The sequence below is a fragment of the Mus caroli genome, unplaced genomic scaffold (assembly GCF_978045245.1).
Source record: "Mus caroli unplaced genomic scaffold, Mus_caroli_1 scaffold_13, whole genome shotgun sequence".
In the NCBI taxonomy this organism is placed as follows: Eukaryota; Metazoa; Chordata; class Mammalia; order Rodentia; family Muridae; genus Mus; species Mus caroli.
The window spans coordinates 15,751,441-15,775,229 of NW_028227268.1; the positions used below are offsets into that span (position 1 = coordinate 15,751,441).

General features: G+C 48.7%; 2 protein-coding genes across 6 annotated transcripts; one reads left to right on the forward strand and one right to left on the reverse strand.

Annotated features, from left to right (window-relative positions):
• Positions 1-760: 760 nt before the first annotated feature.
• Icam2 (intercellular adhesion molecule 2) lies at positions 761-16,532 on the forward strand. Of its 4 annotated transcripts, XM_029483876.2 has the most exons (6): positions 784-831; positions 2,159-2,215; positions 6,312-6,428; positions 7,936-8,208; positions 9,791-10,108; positions 10,858-11,586. In XM_029483876.2, exons 3-6 carry the CDS (start codon positions 6,374-6,376, stop codon positions 11,397-11,399), a joined length of 1,188 nt encoding a protein of 395 aa, XP_029339736.1. In that variant the 5' UTR covers positions 784-831; positions 2,159-2,215; positions 6,312-6,373; the 3' UTR covers positions 11,400-11,586. The 4 variants fall into 4 exon arrangements, with proteins under 4 accessions (XP_029339735.1, XP_029339736.1, XP_021033252.1 ...); XM_029483875.2 differs by lacking the exon at positions 2,159-2,215 and having other exon boundaries at positions 761-831; positions 10,858-11,585; XM_021177593.3 differs by lacking the exons at positions 784-831; positions 2,159-2,215; positions 10,858-11,586 and adding an exon at positions 16,192-16,532 and having other exon boundaries at positions 6,239-6,428.
• On the reverse strand, positions 11,688-13,972 carry Prr29 (proline rich 29). Of its 2 annotated transcripts, none has more exons than XM_021177594.2 (6): positions 13,883-13,970; positions 13,552-13,627; positions 13,286-13,392; positions 12,323-12,543; positions 12,057-12,127; positions 11,688-11,863 (listed from the first exon to the last, which is right to left on the reverse strand). In XM_021177594.2, the coding sequence occupies exons 1-6, from the start codon at positions 13,940-13,942 to the stop codon at positions 11,835-11,837; spliced, it is 564 nt and encodes a 187-aa protein (XP_021033253.1). In that variant the 5' UTR covers positions 13,943-13,970; the 3' UTR covers positions 11,688-11,834. The 2 variants fall into 2 exon arrangements, with proteins under 2 accessions (XP_021033253.1, XP_085685600.1); XM_085829474.1 differs by lacking the exon at positions 11,688-11,863 and adding an exon at positions 11,866-11,927 and having other exon boundaries at positions 13,883-13,972.
• Positions 16,533-23,789: the final 7,257 nt, after the last annotated feature.

Below are 23,789 nucleotides of genomic sequence, written 5' to 3' on the forward strand. Positions count from 1 at the left end.
CACTCATGAACGTGTGCACACTAAATAAATATGTGCGCTAATAAGTTTTTTAAAAAAAGACAATGGGGGTGTGATGGAGAGATGGTTCAGCAGTTAAGAACACTGACTGCTCTTCCGAAGGTCCTGAGTTCAAATCCCAGCAACCACATGGTGGCTCACAGCCATCCGTAATGAGATCTGACTCCTTCTTCTGGTGTGCCTGAAGACAGCTACAGTGTACTTATATATAATAATAAATAAATCTTTAAAAAAGCTAAAAAGACAATGGGAATTTGCATACTACATCATAGCAACAATATTTACAACAGCTAGAAAGTGCAAGTAACACAGGGGTCCAGCTGTGGACAGGTGACTGACTGATAAACAAAAATGTGGTGGTCACTGTGTCCAATGAGGCCGTCCTCAGCCTTAGAAAAGGATGTTCTGCCACGTGGCTGAACCCTGAAGATGCTGAATGACATGAAGCCGTCACAGAAGGACCTAGAGAAGTCAACTGCAGAGCTGGGTGTGGTGGCTCATGCCTGTAACCCTAGCTAGCTCTCAAAAGGCTGAGGCTGGAAAACTGAATTTGGGGCTAGCCTGGTCTATGTGATGAGGATCCTGCCCTCCCCCCAAGAAAACCCACAAAGTAATAGATTTTCTTAGGTATATTTTAGGACAGTGTGTGGTAAAAGCCGGTAGTAGAGCTAAAGTCATGCTAATTTGGTGTAGAAACCACAGCACAGGAAACACGTGACTCCTGAGAGAGTTAACAGTTCAACTGGTAGAAACTTACACACACAACCACATTGCGGCAGGATCCCCAGTTGCCAGCATCTGAGCCCCCACGCGGTAAGTCACAGCATCTGGCTTTCCCCACTTCCCCTCCCAGGAGCCCAGCAGCAGGGAACTTTTTGGCCTCTTGAGTGTTAAATAAGCCTGAATTCTGATCTCTTCTTCTCAGCAGAGCACCTCCCTAAAAGTTTCTAAAACATTTGTTTTTCTGGTCCCCAGCCCACCATCTCTGCCCCGCCTTAGTGACTGTTTCCTGTTTTGTTTTCTTCCCTCCCTTCCTGCTCTGGGTGGCATCCCTTTAGGTTACAGATTTAGAAACATAGCCCTAGCTGACCTGGAACACACAGAGCACCCCCTGATTCTGTCTCCCTAGTGTTGGGATTAAAGTCAGACATGTTTCATAACCCCAGGCCCACGTGGGCCTGAGAAGGGACAGACCCCCTTCTCTCAAGTGGTCCTCATCTTGAGACCAATGCCAGTTAGAGACAGGGGACCCATCAAAGCTCTGGCCCACATTCCCACCAAGCCTCCTCCTTCCCCATAGACCTTTAGGAATTCTCCTTTCCTCTTCGTCTTCTTTCTGTAAAATCGAACGCACACTGAATAAGAAGGTGTCGGTGAGATATCTGTCACCATAGTGCACGGTGATGTAATGGTTGTGGGTGAAATGTCACTAAGACTTTCATGGACTGTAGCCGAGGGCTTCACACTTATGCCCAAGATCCCTGAAATAATGACGTGGAGACAGAATTATATATGAATAAATGCTTAGGCCGTAAGCTCAGCCTGTTCCCCAATGAGCATATATCTCAATTACCTGTCTGTTCTGTTCTATGAAAGGCGTGTTGCCTCTCTTTATCGTTACAGGGCGACCTCCCTCACCTCTGACTCTATCCCAGAAATCCTCTCTCTATACCGGAGTTCCCACCTCCCTATTCCCTGCCTAAGCTCATAGGCCAATGGCCTTTTATTGACAGGTGAAGCTTCCACACATTGCACCAAAGATTCCCCCTACAGTGGACTTCACCCCTAAGGGGCCACTCTCTTCCCCCCGCCCCCCTGACTTGCTAGATTTTTGTGTTAGTTTTTCTTTGAGGTCCTTGGTCATTCAAACACGCTTATTTTTATTTTATGAAACAGTTACATGGTGCCTAACATTCTAAATCCCTTAAAACATCACTTGAGCCAGATGTGGTGGCAGCTGCCTCCACTCCTTGTCCTTGCATGATGAAGACAGAAGGAACAGGAGTTTGAAGGCCAGCCTTAACTCTAGATCAGATTTGAGGTCAGCCTGGGCTACAGAGGACTCTGTCTAGAGAGGGAAGATTAACTCTTTAAATTCCGACAACAGTTCTATGATACTCTCACTAATACCATTTTACAGGTGAGGGGTCGGACACATCAAGAGATTGGATGTTTGTCCAAGGCCGCACAGACTGTAGTAAGTGAATGTTTATGTTTCCCGAGTCTCAGCACAAAAGTTCTTTTAGGGCATGTTTGTATCTGATAGGAAGGAGGACTGTGTGTGGAGAGATAGCTCCGTGGTGCTTTCTTAACCTCCGCCAACTTAATAGTTTTCCTTTTAATTTCCTGGCTACTGTTGAGTTAAAAGTAATGTCCTCTTTCCTTGGAAATTGTTTTGTGGATTTGATGCACTCAGTTATCAATGACTTAATTTGTTCGGTTATTTTTCGGTGCTGGGAATGGAACCAAGGACCTGTGCATACCAGGGAAGCGCTCTACTCACTGAGCTACATCCCTGGCCCCTATTGTTTATGATTGACAGTTTTGAAGTCTTGCCTAATACCTTACCTCAACGACATAACATTCGCTTACATTTTCTGGTCAATGTCTATGACGTTTTCCTTCACATATGAGTACTTAATGTGAATGAAATTGAGTTCTCCATTGATGTGATGTAAGGATGCCACGCCCCCTCCCTTTCCCATCCAGTTAATCACTTGGCCCAGTCTCACATATCAGACCTGTCTTCTAACCCAGCCTTCCAGTGTCACCATGGTCTGATTTAGTCACAGGTGTGTTTCTAGGGTCTAGAAACTAGGACTCATTTGTTGATCTGACACTCGTATTAATATTTTATATCAAATCTCAATATTCAAAGAGCAAATTGCCCCTCTTCTCCTTCCCATGTGTCCCGAATCTTTTATTCCTTTGCAAACACTTCATGACCAGCCTTCTGTTTCCATAAACAACCGTATTGGGATTCACTGGGGTTTCGCTGAATCTGTATATCAGTTGGGAAAGAAATGCTCTTTCTTGTGTATTTCATTACATTTTATTTCAGGAGCACATAAGTGCCACAGCCCTCATAGAGAAGACAGAGGATAGCTTGTGAGAGTCAGTTGTCACATGGGAGTCCCAGGGCTCAAGCTCAGGTCACCAGACTTGGTGGCCAGAGCCTTTACCCTCTCAGTGAGCTGTCCCAGGAGCCCCTCAGACTTTTTATTTCTTCTCAAATTAAGTCTGTAAAGCTAATTTTTCTGGGATTTTGTTTCCTTTGTTCCATATTTTATGGCATACATTATTTATAACCTTTACCTTTTCTTATTGGGTAGAGGGGTTGACAGTAGCCCAAACTAGCTTCAAATTCGCCATCCACCTGTCTCAGCCATCCAAGTGGTGCTGGGATTATACAACTGGGTCAGCACACCTGGCTGGCTTACTCATTCATTCATTCATTCATTCTTTTTTTTTTTTTTTTTTTTTTTTTTTTTTTTTTTTTTGAGACAGGGTTTCTCTCTGTAGCCCTGGCTATTCTGGAACTCACTCTAACCATGCTGGCCTTGAACTCAAGACATCCATCTACCTCTGCCTCCCAAAGACCGAGATTAAAGGCATGCACCACCACAGCCCAGGTTGATTTTTATTTTATTTAGTTTTATCTCATTTATTTGTTTATTGGTTGGTTGGTTTTATTTGTTGGCTTGGAGACAGGATTTCTTTGTGTGGCCCTGGCTGTCCTAGAACTTGCTCTGTAGACCAGGGTGGCCTCGAACTGAGAGATCTGCCTGCCTCTGCCTCCTAGGTACTGGGATTAAAGGTACACAGCGCCATCGCCTGGCTTATTATTCTTTTTTAGTGGTGGTACTATACATAAAAGGTATGCTCTGTGTCCATTTGTTTATTTATTTGCAGCCAATCACATTCGCATTGTTCTGCACCTTATATTTGGAGCAATCTTACAAAATGGAGCTACCCCTAAGACACCTCCCACTTCCCTTCCCAGCCCCGGCAGCCCCCCTCTCCTTCTGGGGTGTGATCAGTCTGTATATAGCCCTCTCTGTTTCCATGGTTATTTGCTTTCTTCTTGAGCCCTGTCTGGAAGTTGCCTCTGGCCTTGCATGTCCCTCCCAAAGGTCTTGGGAGAATCTGACCCTCACAATGGCTTCCTTTGAGCTTTATCAGCTACCATAACTGCCTGCCACTCATGGGGACTTCACCTTTCCCACGGTATGTGACCTTGGTGGAGCCACTTAGCCTCTCTGTGCCTCAGTTTCTCCTTCTAGGAGATGAGAACAGTAGTCATAGTTGAGCTTGTAGAATTTAGGAGTAATCAGGTAATATTTAGGGAGCGCATTGACAGTGACCAGCCTGACGTAGGTATAGTCACCTGCTCCAAGACAACCCTCTCATCCATGACAGGCCACATGTATGTACAATAGAGGTCCCAGAAGACTACACTGGAGCTACAAAAGTCATCCCACATGGAGGCCTTATAGTCATCACAGCCCGGTGACAACATTGAATGCATCGCTCCCAGATTTCTGGTGGCATTAGTGTGCTACTGTGGTGCAGCTGTGTTCAAGTATAACATGCATAACGATGTACAGGATGGTAGTGTCCTGTACCGTCTAGGTTTGCGTGGACACACTGCGGTGCTCACACCACCTGATGGCAAAGTTCTCTGAACGTGAACTGCAAAGTGAGCTCTAGGCCAGTGTGGACCACTTAGTGGGGCGCTGCCTCCAATGGAAAAACACCAAGAGTCTAGGGATGCAGCTCTTGGCATGTGCCTAGCATGCATGAAGCTGTAGCGTCTCAGTCATCAACACCCCCCCAAAAATGAAAAAACAACTCCTTCCCTCCCTAAGTGGTGTCTGTTTGTCTGTCTGTTTGTGTTGCTGTATTATTATCACGTTATTATTATTACCCAGAGAAGGCCAGTCCCCACCTTACCACCCAAAACCTTTGAAGCCCTCCAGTCCCCTGTTCTCAGGACTCTATCAGCCTAATGTGTGATCAGATACTCCCACCCTCACCCCACCCTACCCCCACTCTACCCCCACCCCACTTCTCCCTTCTCCCTCTTTTCTCTCCTTACCTGGTCTTCGCCTTCCGGTGGAATCTCAAAGCCCAACAGCCTCATGCTGGGACTTCCCTTGATCCAGGCTGATAACATCTGCACTAGATAGCTATATACAACAGCCACTACTCAGCATTGTGGGAAGGACAGGATGTCACAGTGTTCTGGGTCACCGGTTGAGCCATTGAGGCTTCCTCTACTTGAAATCTGGAGGACACAATGGACTGGGAGCTGGTCTTGCAGGTGGCTTCCTGAGCTCCAATAATGAACCCTCAAAACCCTGGGGCTTCCTTTGGATAGGCCCTTTCTGGGATTCTACCGAGAAAGCAAGGAGGCCTGCTTTTGCCCTGCCTATCCCCCAGGTTCTAAGGCAGTAAGGTTGACTAAATATGGTGAACACAGTGCCTCCTGGGAAGGCCGTGTATCCAAAGTTCACTGCCTGTGGTGAAGCGTGCCCGGAAGGAAGGCTAGGAAGACCAAGGTCCTGCCTGGAGTAAGGAGATGCACAGGAAAACACTGACTGACAAGGCCAGGAAAGAGCCTAGGGTTTGGGAATAGGTTGTAGCCACTGTTTCCTGACCTCCTGGGCCCCAGGAGACGACTGTGGGCTGCTCTTTTGCAATCTCTGAGCCCTGTGTTGGCTAAATTAGGGCTAGGCTTCTGCTGGAAACTAAATGAGACATTGAGGCATGCAGATATACGCAGGGCATTAGCAAGAGATTACTATGTGACTGCGTTCTAACTTTGGATATCATCTTTCCAGAGATGACGCCAACAGAGGCCTGGTAGAATTCAGAGTTCCCCTTATTTGAGCCTTGGAGACCTCATTCTGCCCAATGCACAGTTAAAGAAATTCCATGTACACTCCCCCGCCCCCACACACAAAACATATAAGTGCATGCACGCTTGCACACATTCATGCAAGCACACACACTTCCTGCATGTGATTTCCCATTGCTTTCCTATCCCCTCACAGGGAGCATGCAACGTGAGAGAACCCTGTTACACCCCTGCTTATCTGCTGCTTCCTGGCTTCCTCTACATGAATTCTTGAGGCCCTAAAGGCTTGGGAGCTGGTCTGTGCATATTGTTTCCTGATCTCAAATAATTAAAGGAAATGAGCTCACTGGCACAGAGGAGACTGTGGATTTCAGTCGGGAGCGCCAGGCTTCACTCCCCGACCTGTAGCATACATCTCTCCCTAACCCTCCAGGCAGCCGTCAGCTGTGCCCCTGAAGCCCATAGACTCCACAGACCCCACAGACCCCACCTGAGATGTCTTCTTTTGCTTGCTGGAGCCTGTCTCTTCTTATCCTGTTCTACAGCCCAGGTAAGCCAGCTCCCAGGGGTTTCAGCACATGGCATCTTAGGGTGGGGGGTACTAATACTCCTCAGGCATCGGGGTGGGGGAAGGGGATGGGGACATTTCGGCCACAGAGGCCTCTCCACCATAGGTAAAGAAGACTGTGTCAGCCTGGCTTTGGTTTCTCATGGCCCCAGGCTAAGGACTAGGATCAAGGCCTTTTGGATACTAGAGGGAACAAACTCAGAGATCTGAGAATGTCGATGAAACATTCATCAATGAATGTTGATGTGACAGGCTACCGAGGTTGTTGGTGGTGGACAGTGGGTAAATGGGAGACTCCAGAAGGGATGCCAGGGTCTAAGCGAAGATGAGGCAGCATGCCAAAGGGGCCTAGTGGACAGCAGAGGGCAGCCGATGATGCTGTGCTCACTGGCAGAACAAAATGAAAATGAAAGCTGTTTCAGTGGGTCAAGGAAACCTGGAAGGACATGGCCTCGACGTGCTGAGTGTCCTATGTCTTAGACAACCTGCCAAATGCTTCCAAGCCTGATTGCACTCAGGACCCAGGGGAGGGCACATGAGCCCTCTTAACAAGTGAAGAAACTGAGGCTCACAGAAAGAATACATATGACCAACATTGAAAGTTCAAATCCAGCACTATCTACATGGAAAGCCCCTCCTTTGCCACCGAATTGAATGTTGCTAGCTGATGGCTGAGTGGGCCGCGTGGGGAGGGAGAAAGATAAGCCATGTGTAGGGACCCTGCTAGCTAGGATCCAGGACCTTTGTGGTTCCTCACAGAGTGGAGGTGAATACTGAGGGCCCCATTGTTTTACACCAGGTACATCCCAAATGTCTGTCCTGCATAGGACTGTGTGGTCACCATAAAGAAAAACACGGGAAACTCAGGCCCAGCCTAAATGTCCTGGCTCCAACGATGCCTACGAAGCATCAACATAAATTATGAGTCTTTATGCAACAGGTCCTTTTGATGGTGGCCTGTTGCTATTCTGGTCTTATTTCCCCCATTCCTCTTCCTAGCTAAGGTTTGGTCGTCTCCGTTCTCCATTGCTTCATGAACGCATGCTCCCAATGGCAGGTCTGCGAGCCAGCGGCTCCGTTTATCTGCAACATGCTCCCACAGCGCGTGAAAGGTTCTCTACCTCCCTCTGTCTTTGCCTCAATATCTTTTATTAGCCACGTTATTAAAAATGGAGTCCCTCCACTACCTCTACTCTCTTTCCCTGGAGCTTTGCCGCCACCCAGAGTGCATCCTGGCGGTTGTCGATGCTGGTGTGAGCTCAGAGTTTACCTCCTTTCTCAGAGGTGACTTCATGACAGAGGGAAAATTGTACGGGGGCTTAAGGAAGCCAAAAGTAGGCTTGAGGAAGACTGACCTAGGGCTGACTGATAAAGGGACTGGAGGAAAGGGGCCAACCAAAGGTGACCTGTCTCCTTGGGCCACTGGTAATAGAGAGCCCCAAGGGCAGGCATCAGAGACGTCTGCTGCCAAGTGCTTTTGGTCTTACAGGGTCTGGTGAGAAGGCCTTTGAGGTCTACATATGGTCCGAGAAGCAGATAGTAGAAGCCACAGAGTCTTGGAAAATCAACTGCAGCACCAGCTGTGCGGCCCCAGACGTGGGTGGCCTGGAGACGCCCACGAATAAGATTATATTGGATGAGCACCCTCAAGGGAAGTGGAAGCAGTTCTTAGTCTCCAACGTCTCCAAAGACACGGTCTTCCTCTGCCATTTCACCTGTTCGGGAAAGCAGCAGTCGGACAGTCTCAACATCAGGGTGTACCGTGAGTGTCTATGCTGGGGGCTCTACTCCTCAGTGCAGTGCCCATGTCTACTACTACTGCTACTGCTGCAACTACCACTGCTACCACCACCACCACCACCACCACCACCACCACCACCACTACTACACACTAACTGCTCAGTGACTTCTCCTGGGTCTTCTCATCATGGGATTCATCTCCTTTGGCTCCTGAGCTACAAGCAGGACAGACCTGCAGGCTCAGGACCTGCTTACAGCCCTGGTTGGACTCCATGAGTCCTCCTATACCTCAGAAGCAAGCTGTGCAGGTTGTTACCCTTGCTCCAAGAAGGTCAGTCCAGCCAAGGTTTGCACAGACCCTGATGTCACTTCCTACCCTAGTTCAGCCACCAGGGCACTCCCTCCCTCACGAGCATCGAGTGAGTCAGGGGACCTAGCCTTCTCTAGTAGCTCCCTCATTTCATGGGGAAAGTGGAGGTGCTGTGCAGTATTCTCGTTGTTCTCTCCAAGGACCTGCGGCAAGTGTGTGAGCCTTGCGTATACACCTGCGGGGGTAGGCCAGGATTCTCTCAGCGTCTTAGCAACATCAACGGGTCAAAGAATAGATGTCCTAAGTCCTAGGTGTGTAGGAGTGAGTGGAGGAGAGGTGCTCTAATTTAGAAGGGAAGTGGGGTACCGCCGTAGCACTCATTCAGTCGATCTGGAATTATATTGGTCAATCTAACTGGAGAAGCGAGGTAAACCTGGCTCCTGTCCCAGCATCATGAGGAAGCTCAGTCAGCAACCCACGTGCTTCCTTCCAGATGTTCACAGCACAGAAACCCATTTGAAGTTTGTTTAGTATCTAGAGAGGATGGAAACAGGCCCCGATTTTCCTATTTGCTTGTTTGCGTGTTTGTTTGTTTTTGGTTTTTTGTTGTTGTTTTGGTTTGGTTTGGTTTTGGTTTTGGTTTTTTGAGACAGTTTCTCTGTATAGCCCTGACTGTCCTGGAATTCATTCTGTAGACCAGGCTGGCCTCGAACTCAGAAATCTGCCTGCCTCTGCCTCCCGAGTGCTGGGACTAAAGGTGTGTGCTACCACTCCCTGGCCCCAGATGGTTTTTTAAATCCTTCTAGTTGGCTGTACACTTCCTTCCTTCCTTCCTTCCTTCCTTCCTTCCTTCCTTCCTTCCTTCCTTCCTTCCTTCCTAAAGATTTACTTATTTTATATTGTGTACATTCAGAAGGGGGAAGCAGGTGCCATTACAGATGGTTGTGAGCCACCATGTGGTTGATGGGGATTGAACTCAGGACCTCTAGAAGAGCAGTCAGTGCTCTTAACCACTGAACCATCTCATCAGCCTGCCTGTACCATTTCTGCATCTTCTCTTTGTAGACCCCTTTTCTATTTTCCAAACCATGTCTGCAGAGCAGAGCTAGCACCCTGCACACCCTCTCCCATACACTTCCTCTTCCTCCCTCTTCCAATGAGCAGGCCACGCTCACTTCCTCTTTCTCACGTTTAGCTAGGGATTTGGGATACGAGGAGGAGTGGGCCTTAGCCCAGCAGGACATTCAGGGACACAGTTCCATCCTGTCTGGCCTTCCTCCTTTGTCTCCTGCAGAGCCTCCAGCTCAAGTCACCCTGAAGCTGCAGCCGCCTCGGGTGCTTGTGGGTGAAGACTTCACCATCGAGTGCACGGTGTCCCCTGTGAAGCCCCTTGAGAGACTCACCCTCTCTCTGCTCCGTGGCAGAGAGACCCTGAAGAATCAGACCTTTGGGGGAGCAGAAACTGTCCCCCAAGAGGCCACAGCCACGTTCAACAGCACAGCTCTGAAAAAGGACGGTCTTAACTTTTCCTGCCAGGCTGAGCTGGATCTACGGCCCCATGGTGGGTATATCATCCGCAGCATCTCGGAGTACCAGATCCTTGAAGTCTATGGTAAGGAGACCCTATTGGCTGAGAGGGTTAGAAGTAGCACTTCTTGGCAACGTGGGGAAAGAAAACTCACGAGCCCCACTCCTAGGCGGTCTGATGTGCGCATATAATTCTGAGGGTTCCCTCTTATACCCTGATGCCCTGGCTCTCTCTCCAATTCCACGCTGAACCCTAACTTTTCCAGAAGCCAGAAGAGCTCAACCAGCTGGCTCGGCCATCACTGAGCTGTGTAGCCATGTGTGGCAGTGAGCTCTCTCTTTCTACAATGAGAAGGCTGGCTGGCCTGATCCCCAGGCTCCCCAGAGCACTACTGTTCTGTGATTCTCTACAGCCAAAGCCTGTTGTCAGAGAGCTCACCTGAAGCTCACCCAGGTCCGCCTGAGAAAGGCATGGTCTAAACCTGACCATGACGTCCTCCAGGCCATGGTACCTGGAGGCACTGATATCAGGGGCTGCTGGAAGAGAAGGGTGTCTGCGCTGCCTGATGGCTTAGAACATAGGCCACCTTCCTCTTAGATGTCACTCTGGAGGCAGACACTCGCTGCTACCGGGATGACTGTGGAATGTATGAGAGGTTATGGAGTGATGGGGCAGACTCCCGGGGCTCTAGCATCTGACCATCTCTGAGACCACCGCCTTTTGCCTCCCCAGAGCCGATGCAGGACAACCAAATGGTCATCATTATCGTGGTGGTGTCAATACTGCTGTTCTTATTTGTGACATCTGTCCTGCTATGCTTTATCTTTGGCCAGCACTGGCACAGAAGACGGACAGGCACCTACAGGGTGCTAGCTGCCTGGAGGAGGCTGCCCCGAGCCTTGCGGGCACGTCCCGAGTGAGCCGACGTTGCCAGGCCCCTGGTGGTTTCCAGAACTCAACATGGCACCTTCAAGGTGTGGTTCAGCACTGGCTGAAGGACTGTGGCAGCAGCAGAAAATGCTGGGGACATTTCCTCTCCTTTTCAGCCTCAATACAAACACCTGGATTTCACCCTGTGCCTGCCATGACTGCTCCGGGGATAACAGTTAAGACCTATGCCAGGGAAGGTACTAAGTGCCTCCTGTTTACAACCAGTGTCTCTTCAGCTCTTCCCACCCCTTGCTCTTTCCCAGGGCTTTCTGGAGGCTCTGCATCCCAGACCCCAGACATCTACCCACACCATTTAGGAGCAAATTATTTCCTCCTGAGGTCCCATAAGGTGAAGGACATTCTGTTCACACCTGACCCTGGGGACCTCATGCTGCTCCTGGTTGAATCAGGACACAGCCCTGACTCTCCTTTCTGCCAACACTAAGAGGAGGCTCAAGGGAGCTGAATCCGCTGCAGGGGCCTCCTGATCTGGGTCCCTCTCCATCCATGCTGCCCTCTGGGACTCTTAAGGAGTTTGGAGATGTGAGCGATCCTTTTCTCTCTTCCCCTATTTCAGGCCTAGGGATGAAGACACAACAGCCTTCATCATCCCAGAGAGAGGCAGAGACCAGCTGGGCTCTGGTATCAGGGTCTTATGGGGAAACAGCGGATCAATTGGTTTTATGTGCCTTCTGGGTCATGGTTGGGTTTAAAGGAGCCTTTACTCCAGAACAGCCAGTACAAGATGGCAGTAGAGAGCCTGATGAGGGCTTGGGGTTGGGGGTGCAGAGTAGGTAAGAAGGGCCAGCATGGGTGCAGAGTTGCTCCAGGGTTTGGCAGCCCTGTGCAGAAGGTGACAAGGCCTGGTGTACATCTGTCTTCATGGCAGGCTCTCCGCATCATAGTAGTCTAGAAAGACAGAACCCTCAGTTTGCTCCTTCCTGCCATTTTGGACCCCAACGAGGAACACAGACTGGAATGAAGCAGGCCGGAGTCGTGATTAGCAGGACCCCACCCCCACCCCCTTCACAGGGTACATGGCCCTTCTGACATCTTAGTCTGCCCCAAGTCAGGCCCCACTGCCCACCCACCCTGCCCCTACCTGAAGCCGGAGGTACATCTGCACCGACAGTCCCCGTTGCACTGGGGGGTGGGGGTGGGGGCACATCTCTCCTGAGGTGGGAGAGAGAGAGAGAGAGAGAGAGAGAGAGAGAGAGAGAGAGAGAGAGAGAGAGAGAGAGAGAGAGAGAGAAGACCCTTTCAGAGGCTCTGGATGGCATTTGAGGCTTTACCCCCCCAAATTCTTCCTTTCGACCTAGATCGGGATCCTGACCACGCCCCGGTCACGCCCCCTCCCGTTTCACTTACACCTCCTCTTGTCTGGAGGCAGGGGGCTGGTGCTGAATCCTGGGTGCACCCTGCCAGGGAGGCTGATGTGGGGGAACAGGGAGGAAGGAGGCTGGCCAGAGTGACATGGGACCCAAGGAAGTCACTGGGCAAGGCAAGTAGTGATGGTGGTAGACCAAAGGCTCTTGCTCCTGCATCTCCATCTCTTCCTCCATCTGCTCCTCGTGGCTGTCGGTGTGGACCTGGGGGTTGTGCAAAGTGCAGAGGGGAGGTGATGACTCAGGCCTGGCCCTCCCTGCCTCCACTGCTCCACCTCCTGAGCTACTGTCTGCACAAATAATCACCACCTCACAGTAACCGCGACTAGGCTATTTGGAGATGCCCACCCCATTACTATGCAGAGAGGAGAAGCTCTAAGAGGCTAAGCCACTCATCTAAGAGCATCAGAGCTAACAGGAGGGAATGAGGTAGTGCAGAACTGACTGGAAAAGTCCTAGTGACTCCAGAGTGGGTACCAGAAGTCTACACATCTGCCTTTGTTCCTTTGGGGCCCGTGAAAGAAGGGAGATACTCATCCCAGGCCCTCAGAGGACCTAGGAGCGAGAGGTAGCAGCCACAACTCAGGATCTACACCTACTTCAGGATTTTCCTCCTCCTTGGACCCCTCTGGGCTTCCTAGAGCCCCCCTTCCTTTGGTTCCTCTTTTCTCAGACCTCACTACCCTTACTGCCCTCCTGGGCCTGAGGCGCACAGAGAAATATCCAGAAGGAAAACCTTAAAGACAAGATCTGGGTGGTAGTGGAGATTTGGCAACTCCCTTCCTAGTGGAATCTGACCGGCCCTTGGCACACGGTAGATGCCAAAGAGACTCAGGCAGACTGGGGTGCAGGCTAGTTTCCTGCTACTCTTGTCCTTGGTTTTTTTGTCTCCAGGTGGAGGGAACCCCCCCTATAGAATCCCGCCCTGGCCCCCATTTTCACCTACCGGTGGGCTGGGCCACTCTGGCCCTGGGTTCAGGGCATCTGCCACCAGTTGGCCCAGTAGCAGCTGGTGCATCTGTGCGTTCTGTAGCATCATCAGCTCCAGCAGGTCTGGGGAGCAGGATTCAACAGGCCCACCAGGCCTCCACACAGTCCCTTCCCTCCCAGGCCCAGGCCCGACCTCATTTATAAAGGATGTAACGGCAGAAGAAGGAAAGCCCCAAGTGTGTGTGGTACAGAGGAGCCAGGAGGGTGACCCAGAACTGTTACCTTCCTTGACCCGGTTATGCTGAGGCTGAGAAGATGGGACTGTCCAAGGGAAGGGCTGCAAGATGGTCACCCAGGGCTGGGGATGTGGTTGGGGAGACTCAGCCAAACCAAGGAGACGTGGGTGGGGCATGTCAGGAGCCCCCTACTTCCCTCTCAGTGTCTCTGCACCTCATGACCATCCCTCCTTCTTCCCAGTCCACTCTCTTCCTCTTAGTTAGGGATCTCCCTTCCCACCATCCTATACACACCCCAGAGTTTACCCCAGCTCCACAGTTCTCCCCAGACCCCCACCTTCCCATTTAAGACAGTAAGCTCCTGGGCCCGGCCTCACCGTAGAGACTGTGCTCTGTGTTGGGACACCACTCCAGTTCCCACTCCCGAGGGAGGCCATGCCCTAGCAGGCTAAGTTACCTTGGCAACTCTGGGGACGCCAGGGAGGGCTCCTCCCAAAAGTACACAAACCCGCCCAGCCCAGGATGTCTGGGGCCTAGGAAACAGCCCAAGTCTCTTGCCCTAGTCTCTTCTTCCGGCTTGTGTGTGTGGGTCTCTCTTCTGGAGATCCATCTTGGGAGGCCCCTGTACGGGGTTTCCCAGACTGACCTTACTCCTCCTGCACCTGGTGCTGGCGCTAACCCTGGGTGACCCACATTTGTTGAGTGAGAAGCTGGGGTGACTTGGTTTCCTGGTCGTTTGAGTCAGTAAGGAAGGCAGAGTCAGTCATGCTTAGGAGAGGGGAATCCAAAGATCCAGTGGTTTCTGGAGGGGACCAGGCAGACCCTGGGCAACTTTACAGAACAGGCTGGGGCTCTGGCCCAGAACGTCTGGGGCTCTTCACCTCTCCCCTGCAGATTTGCTGAATTCCTGGCAGAGGTGAACCACTCACTACCCTCTCAGAGATGGGCAGTTCAGTACCGGAGTCCACAACACCATCTTCTGTTTCCAAGGCATGCATTCTTCCGACAGGAAGTTAGTGAAGTGTCTATTGCGTAAAGACAGGTGAGGGGAGAGATCTATTTCCACAGCTGTGACATCCGAAGATAGGCCCTGTGCAGCAGTCGAGCACAGTCCCAACAGGAAGCTGGGATTAGCACCAGAGACTCACCCTTCCCCCATCCTCCACTCCTTTCCCCCTTTCCATAGTCCTGGAGTGGAGAGCCAGGAAGAACATCCCCATCTCCTCTTTGTCCCTGTCTGTCAGTGACACTGCTGCTGCATTTTACTATGGCCAGAGCCTTCGCTCTCTCAGCCCTAGCCAGTCATCTTCAATAAGGCAATTAAAAAGATAAATTAATATTAAAAATGTGGGAAAAGGAGAGTCTCCGATGTGGCCACATTAGGAAGGAGGACAAAGAGATCCAGTGATAACCCCGTCCCCACCCCCCAGGGCACCCTCAGGGTCTTGGCATGAGGGTTAGGTGGAAAGAACAGCTAAGCAACCCAAGAGGGAAATCACTGTACCCAGGAAATTAGCAAAAAGGGAGGTCACTCCCAACAGAGCAGAGCTCTCAGCCTTCAAAACGCTGCGACCTTTAACACAGCTCCTCAAGGTGTGGTGACCCCCAACTGTAAGAATTTTGCTACTGTTATGAATTATGGTGTAATATCCGATATGCAGGATATCTGCTATGTGACTCCTGTGAAAGGGTCATTCGACCCCCAAAGGAGTCACCACCCACAGGTTGGGAACTGCCGTGATAAAGGCTGAGATTCCAAGATAGGGAATGTAGGTATTATCCTGAGATTAATGGGGCTATGGGCGGGGCCAGCGGGAGAGAACGGGTGACATGCACAGCCAAAACTAGAAGAATTATTTTGTTCCTCGTGTCTTACTCCAATCCTATGGATACACACACACACACACACACACACACACACACGCACACACACATACACACACACAAACATACAGACACATACACACATATACACACACATACACACAGACACATATACACACATATACACACATACACACATCCATATATACACATACCCACACACATATATATATACACATACACACATTCACATGCACACACACATACACAAACACATTTTGGGGGGGGACGGGATCTTGCTCAGCCTAGGTTGTCCTCAAGTTCCATATGTACCCAAGGACACCCTTGAACTCCTGATCGCCCTGCCTGTATTTCTTTTTAAAGATTTATTTATTTATTATATGTAAGTACACTGTAGCTGTCTTCAGACACTCCAGAAGAGGGCACCAGATCTCGTTAAGGATGGTTGTGAGCCACCATGTGGTTGCTGGGATTTGAACTCTGGACCTTCGGAAGAGCAGTCGGGTGCTCTTACCCACTGAGCCATCTCACCAGCCCCCCTGCCTGTATTTCTTAAGTGCTGACATTACAGATCTCCTCTTGTGTCTGTGGGGCTGCCACTCTCAGGTCTTCTGTGACTGGTCCACACACTTGCCTGGCTCTCCACATTTTCTATCCACAGGCAAGACAGGCCAGGAAGCTTGGGCATCTCCTGCCAGGGAGTATTCCTTAGGGGTTGGCCAAGGCGAATCCCACATAGACTCTTGCGGGAACATTACGGATTAACCCTTACCCTTCCACTCCTGGATGGGCTCCTTACGGGCTTTTCTCCTATCCCTGTCCTTTCTTCATTCCGTCACAGACTTGCTACTCAGATCCCTGCAACTGAGTCTGCTTTGAGAAGATTCCCCACTGAGACACCAGCCCCCTCCATTCACATCTGCTTTCCACAGAGAAGCCCTGGAAAGATGCCGCTTCCGTTGAGCTACAATAAATCTGGTTCTGAGAAACAAAATACTGCCGGGTGTAAAATGGATGCAATGTGGGCAAAGTTGGAAACTGAGGCTGGCGAAGAGGGCACCACCCTCATCCTTCAGGAAGGAGCCTGGGAAGGTGGAGAGAGAACCTGTATTTAGAATACAGGGCTGAGGGGGGAACTAGTGTGCCCTATCCAAGTTTTTTGTCAGAGGAAACCAAACCATATTCGTATAAAGGCTGAAAATTCCCAAATGTCCGCCTGATTTCTGCAGAGTTCTGTCAGCCCAGGGAGAACTGAAGAAGTACAGGCAACAGCTACTTCCCTGGCCAGGGTTATGTTCTTTCAGATGTTGGACACCTCTCCCCTACCCCCGTCTCCTTTTTATTTTGTCCCTCAGTAGGGACTCTTCCTAATGTCCTTGGATTTGTTTGTTTGTTTGTTTGTTTGTTCATTTGTGTGTGAAGGGAGGGCTATGTGTTTGCATGTGTGCACGCTTGTGTGTGTGTGTGTGTGCGTGTGTGCATGCTTGTGTGTGTGCCTGTGGAGGCCAAAGGTTGATATTAACATGTCTTTCTCAAACACTTCTTTGCTTTTTTTTTAGACAATTTGAAATATTTATTCTATTTTGTGTATATGAGTTTTTGCTTGCATGTGTGCGTGTACCTATGTGCACCGTGTGCATGAGACATCAAGTCCCCTGAAACTGTAGTCTGTGGATGGTTGTGAGTCACCATGTGGGCGCTCAGAACCCAACCTGGGTCCTTTGCAAGAACAAAACTGGTTTTTGTTTGTTGTTTGTTTTTTGGTTTTGTTTGTTTGTTGTTGTTAGTTTTGTTTGTCTATTTATTTGTTCCTGGTTGTCCTGGAGCTCACTCTATAAAACAGACTGGCTTTCAACTTAGAGATTCATCTGCCTCTGCCTCCTGAGTGCTGAGACTGAAGGTGTGTGCAACCTCCACCAGGTTAGACCAAGTGCTCTGGAGCCATCCCTCTAGCCCTGCCTTATTTTCTTTCTTTCTTTCTTTCTTTCTTTCTTTCTTTCTTTCTTTCTTTCTTTCTTTCTTTCTTTCTTTCTTTCTTTCCTTCCTTCCTTCCTTCCTTCCTTCCTTCCTTCCTTCCTTCCTTTCTTTCTTTCTTTCTTTCTTTCTTTCTTTCTTTCTTTCTTTCTTTCTTTCTTTCTTCTCTCTTTTACTCTCTTCTTTCTTTCTTCTCTCTTTTACTCTCTTCTTTCTTTCTTTCTTTCTTTCTTCTCTCTTTTACTCTCTTCTTTCTTTCTTTCTTTCTTCTCTCTTTTACTCTCTTCTTTCTTTCTTTCTTTCTTTCTTTCTTTCTTTCTTTCTTTCTTTCTTTCTTCCTTCCTTCCTTCCTTCCTTCCTTCCTTTCTTTCTTTCTTTCTTTCTTCTCTCTTTTACTCTCTTCTTTCTTTCTTTCTTTCTTTCTTCTCTCTTTCTCTTTCTTTCTTTCTTTCTTTCTTTCTTCTCTCTTTTACTCTCTTCTTTCTTTCTTTCTTTCTTTCTTTCTTTCTTTCTTCTAGAAGATTTGTTTGTTTGTTTGTTTGTTTGTATCTATATGACTGCACTGTAGCTGTACAGGTGGTTGTGAATCATCATGTGGTTGCTGGAAATTGAACTTGGGACCTCTGCTGGCTTGGGCCCCACTTGCTCCAGCCCAAAGATTTATTTATTATTATATGTAAGTGCACTGTAGCTGTCTTCAGATGCACTAGAAGAAGGCATCAGATCTCATTACGGATGGTTGTGAGCCACTATGTGGTTGCTGGGATTTGAACTGAGGACCTCTGGAAGAGCAGTGAGTGCTTTTAACCGCTGAGCCATCTCTCCGACTCTCCCGCCTTATTTCTTGAGACAGGGTCTCTCACTAAACTTGTTCTTTGTTGTTTCGTCCAGACTGGCTGACCATCAAGTCCCTGGGATCCATTTGTCCCCACTTCCCACTACCAAGCACACTTCCCTCCTAGGCTTTCCCTGGGTGCTGGAGATCCGAACTCAGGTCCCCATGCCTGTGCAACCCACACACTGAGCCAGCTCTCCAGTACCCATGGTGCTACATGGAAAGACCTAAAAATGCAATGTTACTCCATGTCCAAGAATAAAAGTGGTTAAGCAGAGGACAGCACTTCACCCAAAGGAACACTGTAATGTCACTAAAACATACAGCTGGAAGGATGGACTCCCTCTGCTCTGGGGTGGAAAACAGACCGGAAAAGACCTCTGGGGGAATTCCAGGGTTCTCAATGACTACTTCAGCCACAACTGAGCAACAACAGGGCAGGGAACATCTGAACATCAAACAGCAATGGCCTTTTTAGAGGGCTCTCCCTCTCCCCCTCCCCCTCCCCTTATCCCCCTCCCCCCTCCCCTATCCCCCTCTCTCCGTCTCTGTGTTTAAGATTATTTATTTATTATTTATTTTTATTAGATATTTTCTTTATTTACATTTCAAATGCTATCCCGAAAGTTCCCTATACCCTCCCCCCGCCCTGCTTCCCTACTCACCCACTCCCACTTCTTGGCCCTGGCTTTCCCCTGTACGGGGGCATATAAAGTTTGAAAGACCTAGGAGCCTCTCTTCCCAATGATGGCCGACTAGGACATCTGATACATATGCAGCTAGAGACACGAGCTCTGGGGGGACTGGTTGGTTCATATTGTTGTTCCACCTATAGGGTTGCAGACCCCTTCAGCTCCTTGGGTGCTTTCTCTAGCTCCTCCATTGGGGGCCCTGTGTTCCATCCAATAGATGACTGTGAGCATCCACTTCTGTATTTGCCAGGCACTGGCATAGCCTCACACGAGACAGCTATATCAGGGTCCTTTCAGTAAAATCTTGCTGGCGTATGCAGTAGTGTCTGGGTTTGGTGGCTGATTATGGGATGGATCCCCGGGTGGGGTAGTCTCTGGATGGTTCATCCTTTCGTCTTAGCTCCAAATTTGTCTCTGTAATTTCTTCCATGGGTATTTTGTTCCCTATTCTAAGGAGGAATGAAGTATCCACACATTGGTCTTCTTTCTTCTTGATTTTCTTGTGTTTTGCAAATTGTATCTTGGGTATTCTAAGTTTCTGGGCTAATATCCACTTATCAATGAGTACATATCTAGTGACTCCTTTTGTGATTGGATTACCTCACTCAGGATGATGCCCTCCAGATCTATCCATTTGCCCAAGAATTTTATAAATTTATTGTTTTTAATAGCTGAGTAGTACTCCATTGTGTAAATGTACCACATTTTCTGTATCCATTCCTCTGTTGAGGGACATCTGGGTTCTTTCCAGCTTCTGGTTATTATAAATAAGGCTGCTATGAACATAGTGGAGCATGTGTCCTTATTACCAGTTCGAACATCTTCTCGGTATATGCCCAGGAGAGGTATTGCTGGATCTTCTGGTAGTACTATGTCCAATTTTTTGAGGAACCACCAGACTGATTTCCAGAGTGATTGTACAAGCTTGCAATCCCACCAGCAATGGAGGAGTGTTCCTCTTTCTCCACATCCTCGCCAGCATCTGCTGTCACCTGAATTTTTGATCTTAGCCATTCTGATTGGTTCGTGAGGTGGAATCTCAAGGTTGTTTTGATTTGCATTTCCCTGATGATTAAGGATGTTGAACATTTTTTTCAGGTGCTTCTTAGCCATTCAGTATTCCTCAGTTGATAATTCTTTGTTTAGCTCTGTACCTCATTTTTAATGGGGTTATTTGAATTTCTGGAGTCCAGCTTCTTGGACTCTTTGTATATATTGGATATTAGTCCCCTATCAGATTGGTAAAAATCCTTTCCCAATCTGTTGGTGGCCTTTTTGTCTTATTGACAGTGTCTTTTGCCTTACAGAAGCTTTGCAATTTTATGAGGTCCCATTTGTCAATTCTTGATGTTACAGCACAAGCCATTGCTGTTCTGTTTAGGAATTTTCCCCCTGTGCCCATATCTTCGAGGCTTTTCCCCACTTTCTCCTCTATAAATTTCAGTGTCTCTGGTTTTATGTGGAGGTCTTTGATCCACTTAGACTTGAGCTTTGTACAAGGAGATAGGAATGGATTAATTCTCATTATTATTATTATTACATGATAACCAACAGTTGTGCCAGCACCATTTGTTGAAAATGCTGTCATTTTTCCACTGGATGATTTTAGCTCCCTTGTCAAAGATCAAGTGACCATAGGTGTGTGGGTTCATTTCTGGGTCTTCAATTCTATTCCATTGATCTACCTGTCTGTTGCTGTACCAGTACCATGCAGTTTTTATCACAATTTCTCTGTAGTACAGCTTAATGTCAGGCATGGTGATTCCACCCGAGGTTCTTTTATTGTTGAGAATAGTTTTTGCTATCCCAGGTTTTTTATTATTCCAGATGAATTTGCAAATTGCCCTTTCTAACTCAGTGAAGAATTGAGTTGGAATTTTCATGGGGATTGCATTGAATCTGTAGATTGCTTTCGGCAGGATAGCCATTTTGACTATATTAATCCTGCCAATCCATGAGCATGGGAGATCTTTCCATCTTCTTAGATCTTCTTCAATTTTTTTCTTCAGAGACTTGAAGTTTTTATCATACAGATCTTTCACTTCCTTAGTTAGAGTCACACCAAGGCATTTTATATTATTTGTGACTATATTATTTATTTATATGGTGTTCTGCCTGCATGTATGCCTGCAGGCCAGAAGAGGGCACCAGATCACATTCTAGATGGTAAATGAGCCACTACCATGTGGTTGTTGGGAATTGAACTCAGGACCTCTGGAAGGACCAGTGCTCTTAACCTCTGAGCTATCTCTCCAGCCCCTGTCCCTCCCTTCTTTTTGAGCCAAGGTTTCTCTGTGTTGTTCTGGAACTCATTCTGTAGACCAGACTGGCCTCAAACTCAGAAATCTGCCTGCCTTTGCCTCCCAAATTCTGAGATTAAAAGCATGCGTGACTGCTGTCCAGTGTGAGGGCCCAGTTTCTAAAGAAGCAAGGAGCCAGGATCTGAGAGGTGATGGAAATTAGGTCTGCAGAATTCTGTGTCTGACAATATATGGGCAAGGAGGAGTCTAGGAAACACACCAGCGAAAGCCGTTTGTCCCTGCCTACCTGCTCTCACTGGGCGACTTCTACCACTGCAGTTGTCCTTGAGTGTGGCGGGCATGTGGTTCTGTGTTAGCTGGTGGTACTCTGGGGACTTGTTAGCATGTGAGTGCTGCTGACGGGATGCTCAGGGGTGGAGATGTATTTCCAGAGTCCTACCCACTGGAACTGCAAGATGGAACGTCAGAGTCTTTCTCCTCACCAGAACCCTAGGTAGGAACTGAGGTGCCATCAGCCATAATATGATTAACCCAATAATCCTTGATACAAAATAGGAAGCCTAGCTCCATTCATCTCTTACAGGTTTTCCTGCCATCTGCAACAAAGTAACCATGCGGCCAGTCTACTTCAGCTGTGACTGGTACCCAGATCCTCACAGTACTCAGCTCACACAACTGACTATCTCAGCCTTGCTCCCTCATATATGATGACCCCCCCTTCCATTACTCTAATCCCTCATTTAAGAACATCCTACCCCATAGAGCTGTGACCAGAAAGAGGCAGAGACCAAAGGGGCAAGGATGTATGTGGAAACGACAGATGACGCCAAGGCACAGATGATCTTAACGTCTATGTCACGTTCTGTTGCTGTGAAGAGACACCACGCCCATTATAAAAGAAAATGGTTTCGGAGCCTTGAAAACGTGGTGAGTGTGGTAGCAGGCAGGCAGACATGGCGCTGAAGACGGAGCTGGGAGTTCTACCTCCTAGTCCACAGGCAGCAGGAAGAGAGAGACTCTGACCTTGGAATGGGTTTTTTGAAACCTCAAAGCCAACACTTGTTGGAAGAAGGATGTCACTTCCTCCTCATCCTTCTAATCCTTTCAAATAGTGCCACTCCCTGGTGGCTAAGCACTCAACTCTATGAGCCTATGGGGGCCATACTCACGCAAACCACCACATCACCCACCCAGTATCCACAAACAAGGGGCAATGCCCTGTCTAGAGGACAGTGACTAGTGACCTGAGACCACAGCAAGGCTAGAAGTGAGAGAAGGACCCTGAATGGCCTTGGGGAAGCCATCTGTGAAGAGTCTGGAAAGAAACTGTGTTTTCCTCTACATTCTGGAAGCAAACCCTTAGAAAGAAGCCAGGATTCCATTAGCAACAGAGCTCTGTAGAGATTGCCCCTCAGAAAGGACCCCAAGCCAGGCAGGGACTGTGTATAGAAGAGACCAATGTACGCACTTGGGTTTAGAAACTGCTCAGAGTGTCAAGTGGCTCTCCATGTCACCGATGCAGAGGGAGCTGAGAGGTGGGGAGTCCCAGGCCCAGCAAGAAATTCTGTAACAACAATCAGGCAGGGCCACCCAGGAGGGGGGTTCAGTGACATCCGAGGCTCTGTCCACAGAGGTGCTAGAAAAGTCAAGGGTGGCTGTTGGTCAGGCCTCCCCGAGCCTACCAAAGCACACTGCACCCAGAGTTCATCTGCTGAGGGCTGGAAGCAACTGCCTGCAGCAGGAATAGACACGACATGGTCAAGGCAGGCAGACTACTTTGGAAGATCTGGAGCAGGAGGACAAAGACAGAAACCATAGCACCTTCAGGCAGAGATGAGGCACTTCTTAACAGCTCCACTAGGGGCACCACCGCTACAGAGTGAACAGGGGAGCTAAGCCAATTTCGTTTTTTCCCAACCACAACCCCTCCCTGGGCTGGAAGGGACAGATGTCTTGCCAGCTGGGAGTTGGGGGAGGGGGTAGACAAATGCTTCTTGGGACCTCTGTGTGGTCCTGTTAAACAGTTGGGTGTAAATGTATGTGCATCTGTGTGTGGGTGTGGGGGTGTGACTGGGGGTGTACAGACTTGATAAATATTTGATTTAAAAAAATCTATTGGTAGAGGTAGCAGGTTCTGTTCATGTGAACAGAAGTGATTATGTTGGCAAGCAAGTCACACTAGTGAAAATATGAATTCATGGACGTGCACACAGACATACCCTTCATAAAAGCCCATGTCTGAAACATGTGATGTTTGTGTTATCTGGCATGGGTGTGACTGAGAACATAGAATTTTGAAGGCTTGCACAAGTCTGTGGTGTGAGCCTGTGTGTGTGTGTGTGTGTGTGTGTGTGAAAGGTTCTTTGTTGTGTTGCTGACAGAATAGACATGCAACATTAGTGTGTAGTGAGCTCACATGTGAGCGTGCACCACAGTTAAGTGTGAATTTGAGTGTGTAGACCAGCTTGTTCCCTGTGAACACTTGGAGAAGTGACTGTCAGGGAGATTGGGTACAAAAACGAGCCTGCGTATGTTTGCTGAGGTTAGGAGAGATCCTGGATGGGGGAAGTTCGTGTGTGTGTGTGTGTGTGTGTGTGTGTGTGTGTGTGTGTGTGTTCATGCATGCGAGTGTGTGCTCCTGTGTGGATAGGTCTGTCTTGGTCAGTGTAGTCCCAGA

Coding starts and splice junctions, on each gene's coding strand:
- Icam2 (XM_029483875.2), top strand. CDS start 6,374: ATGTCTTCTTTTGCTTGCTGGAGCCTGTCTCTTCTTATCCTGTTCTAC. Junction 6,429..7,935: donor TATCCTGTTCTACAGCCCAG/GTAAGCCAGCTC, acceptor TTGGTCTTACAG/GGTCTGGTGAGAAGGCCTTT. Junction 10,109..10,857: donor CCAGATCCTTGAAGTCTATG/GTAAGGAGACCC, acceptor ATCTTTGGCCAG/CACTGGCACAGAAGACGGAC.
- Prr29 (XM_085829474.1), bottom strand. CDS start 13,942: ATGGCCTCCCTCGGGAGTGGGAACTGGAGTGGTGTCCCAACACAGAGC. Junction 12,544..13,285: donor CAGAGTGGCCCAGCCCACCG/GTAGGTGAAAAT, acceptor CACAACCCCCAG/GTCCACACCGACAGCCACGA. Junction 11,928..12,056: donor AGATGTACCTCCGGCTTCAG/GTAGGGGCAGGG, acceptor GCTTCATTCCAG/TCTGTGTTCCTCGTTGGGGT.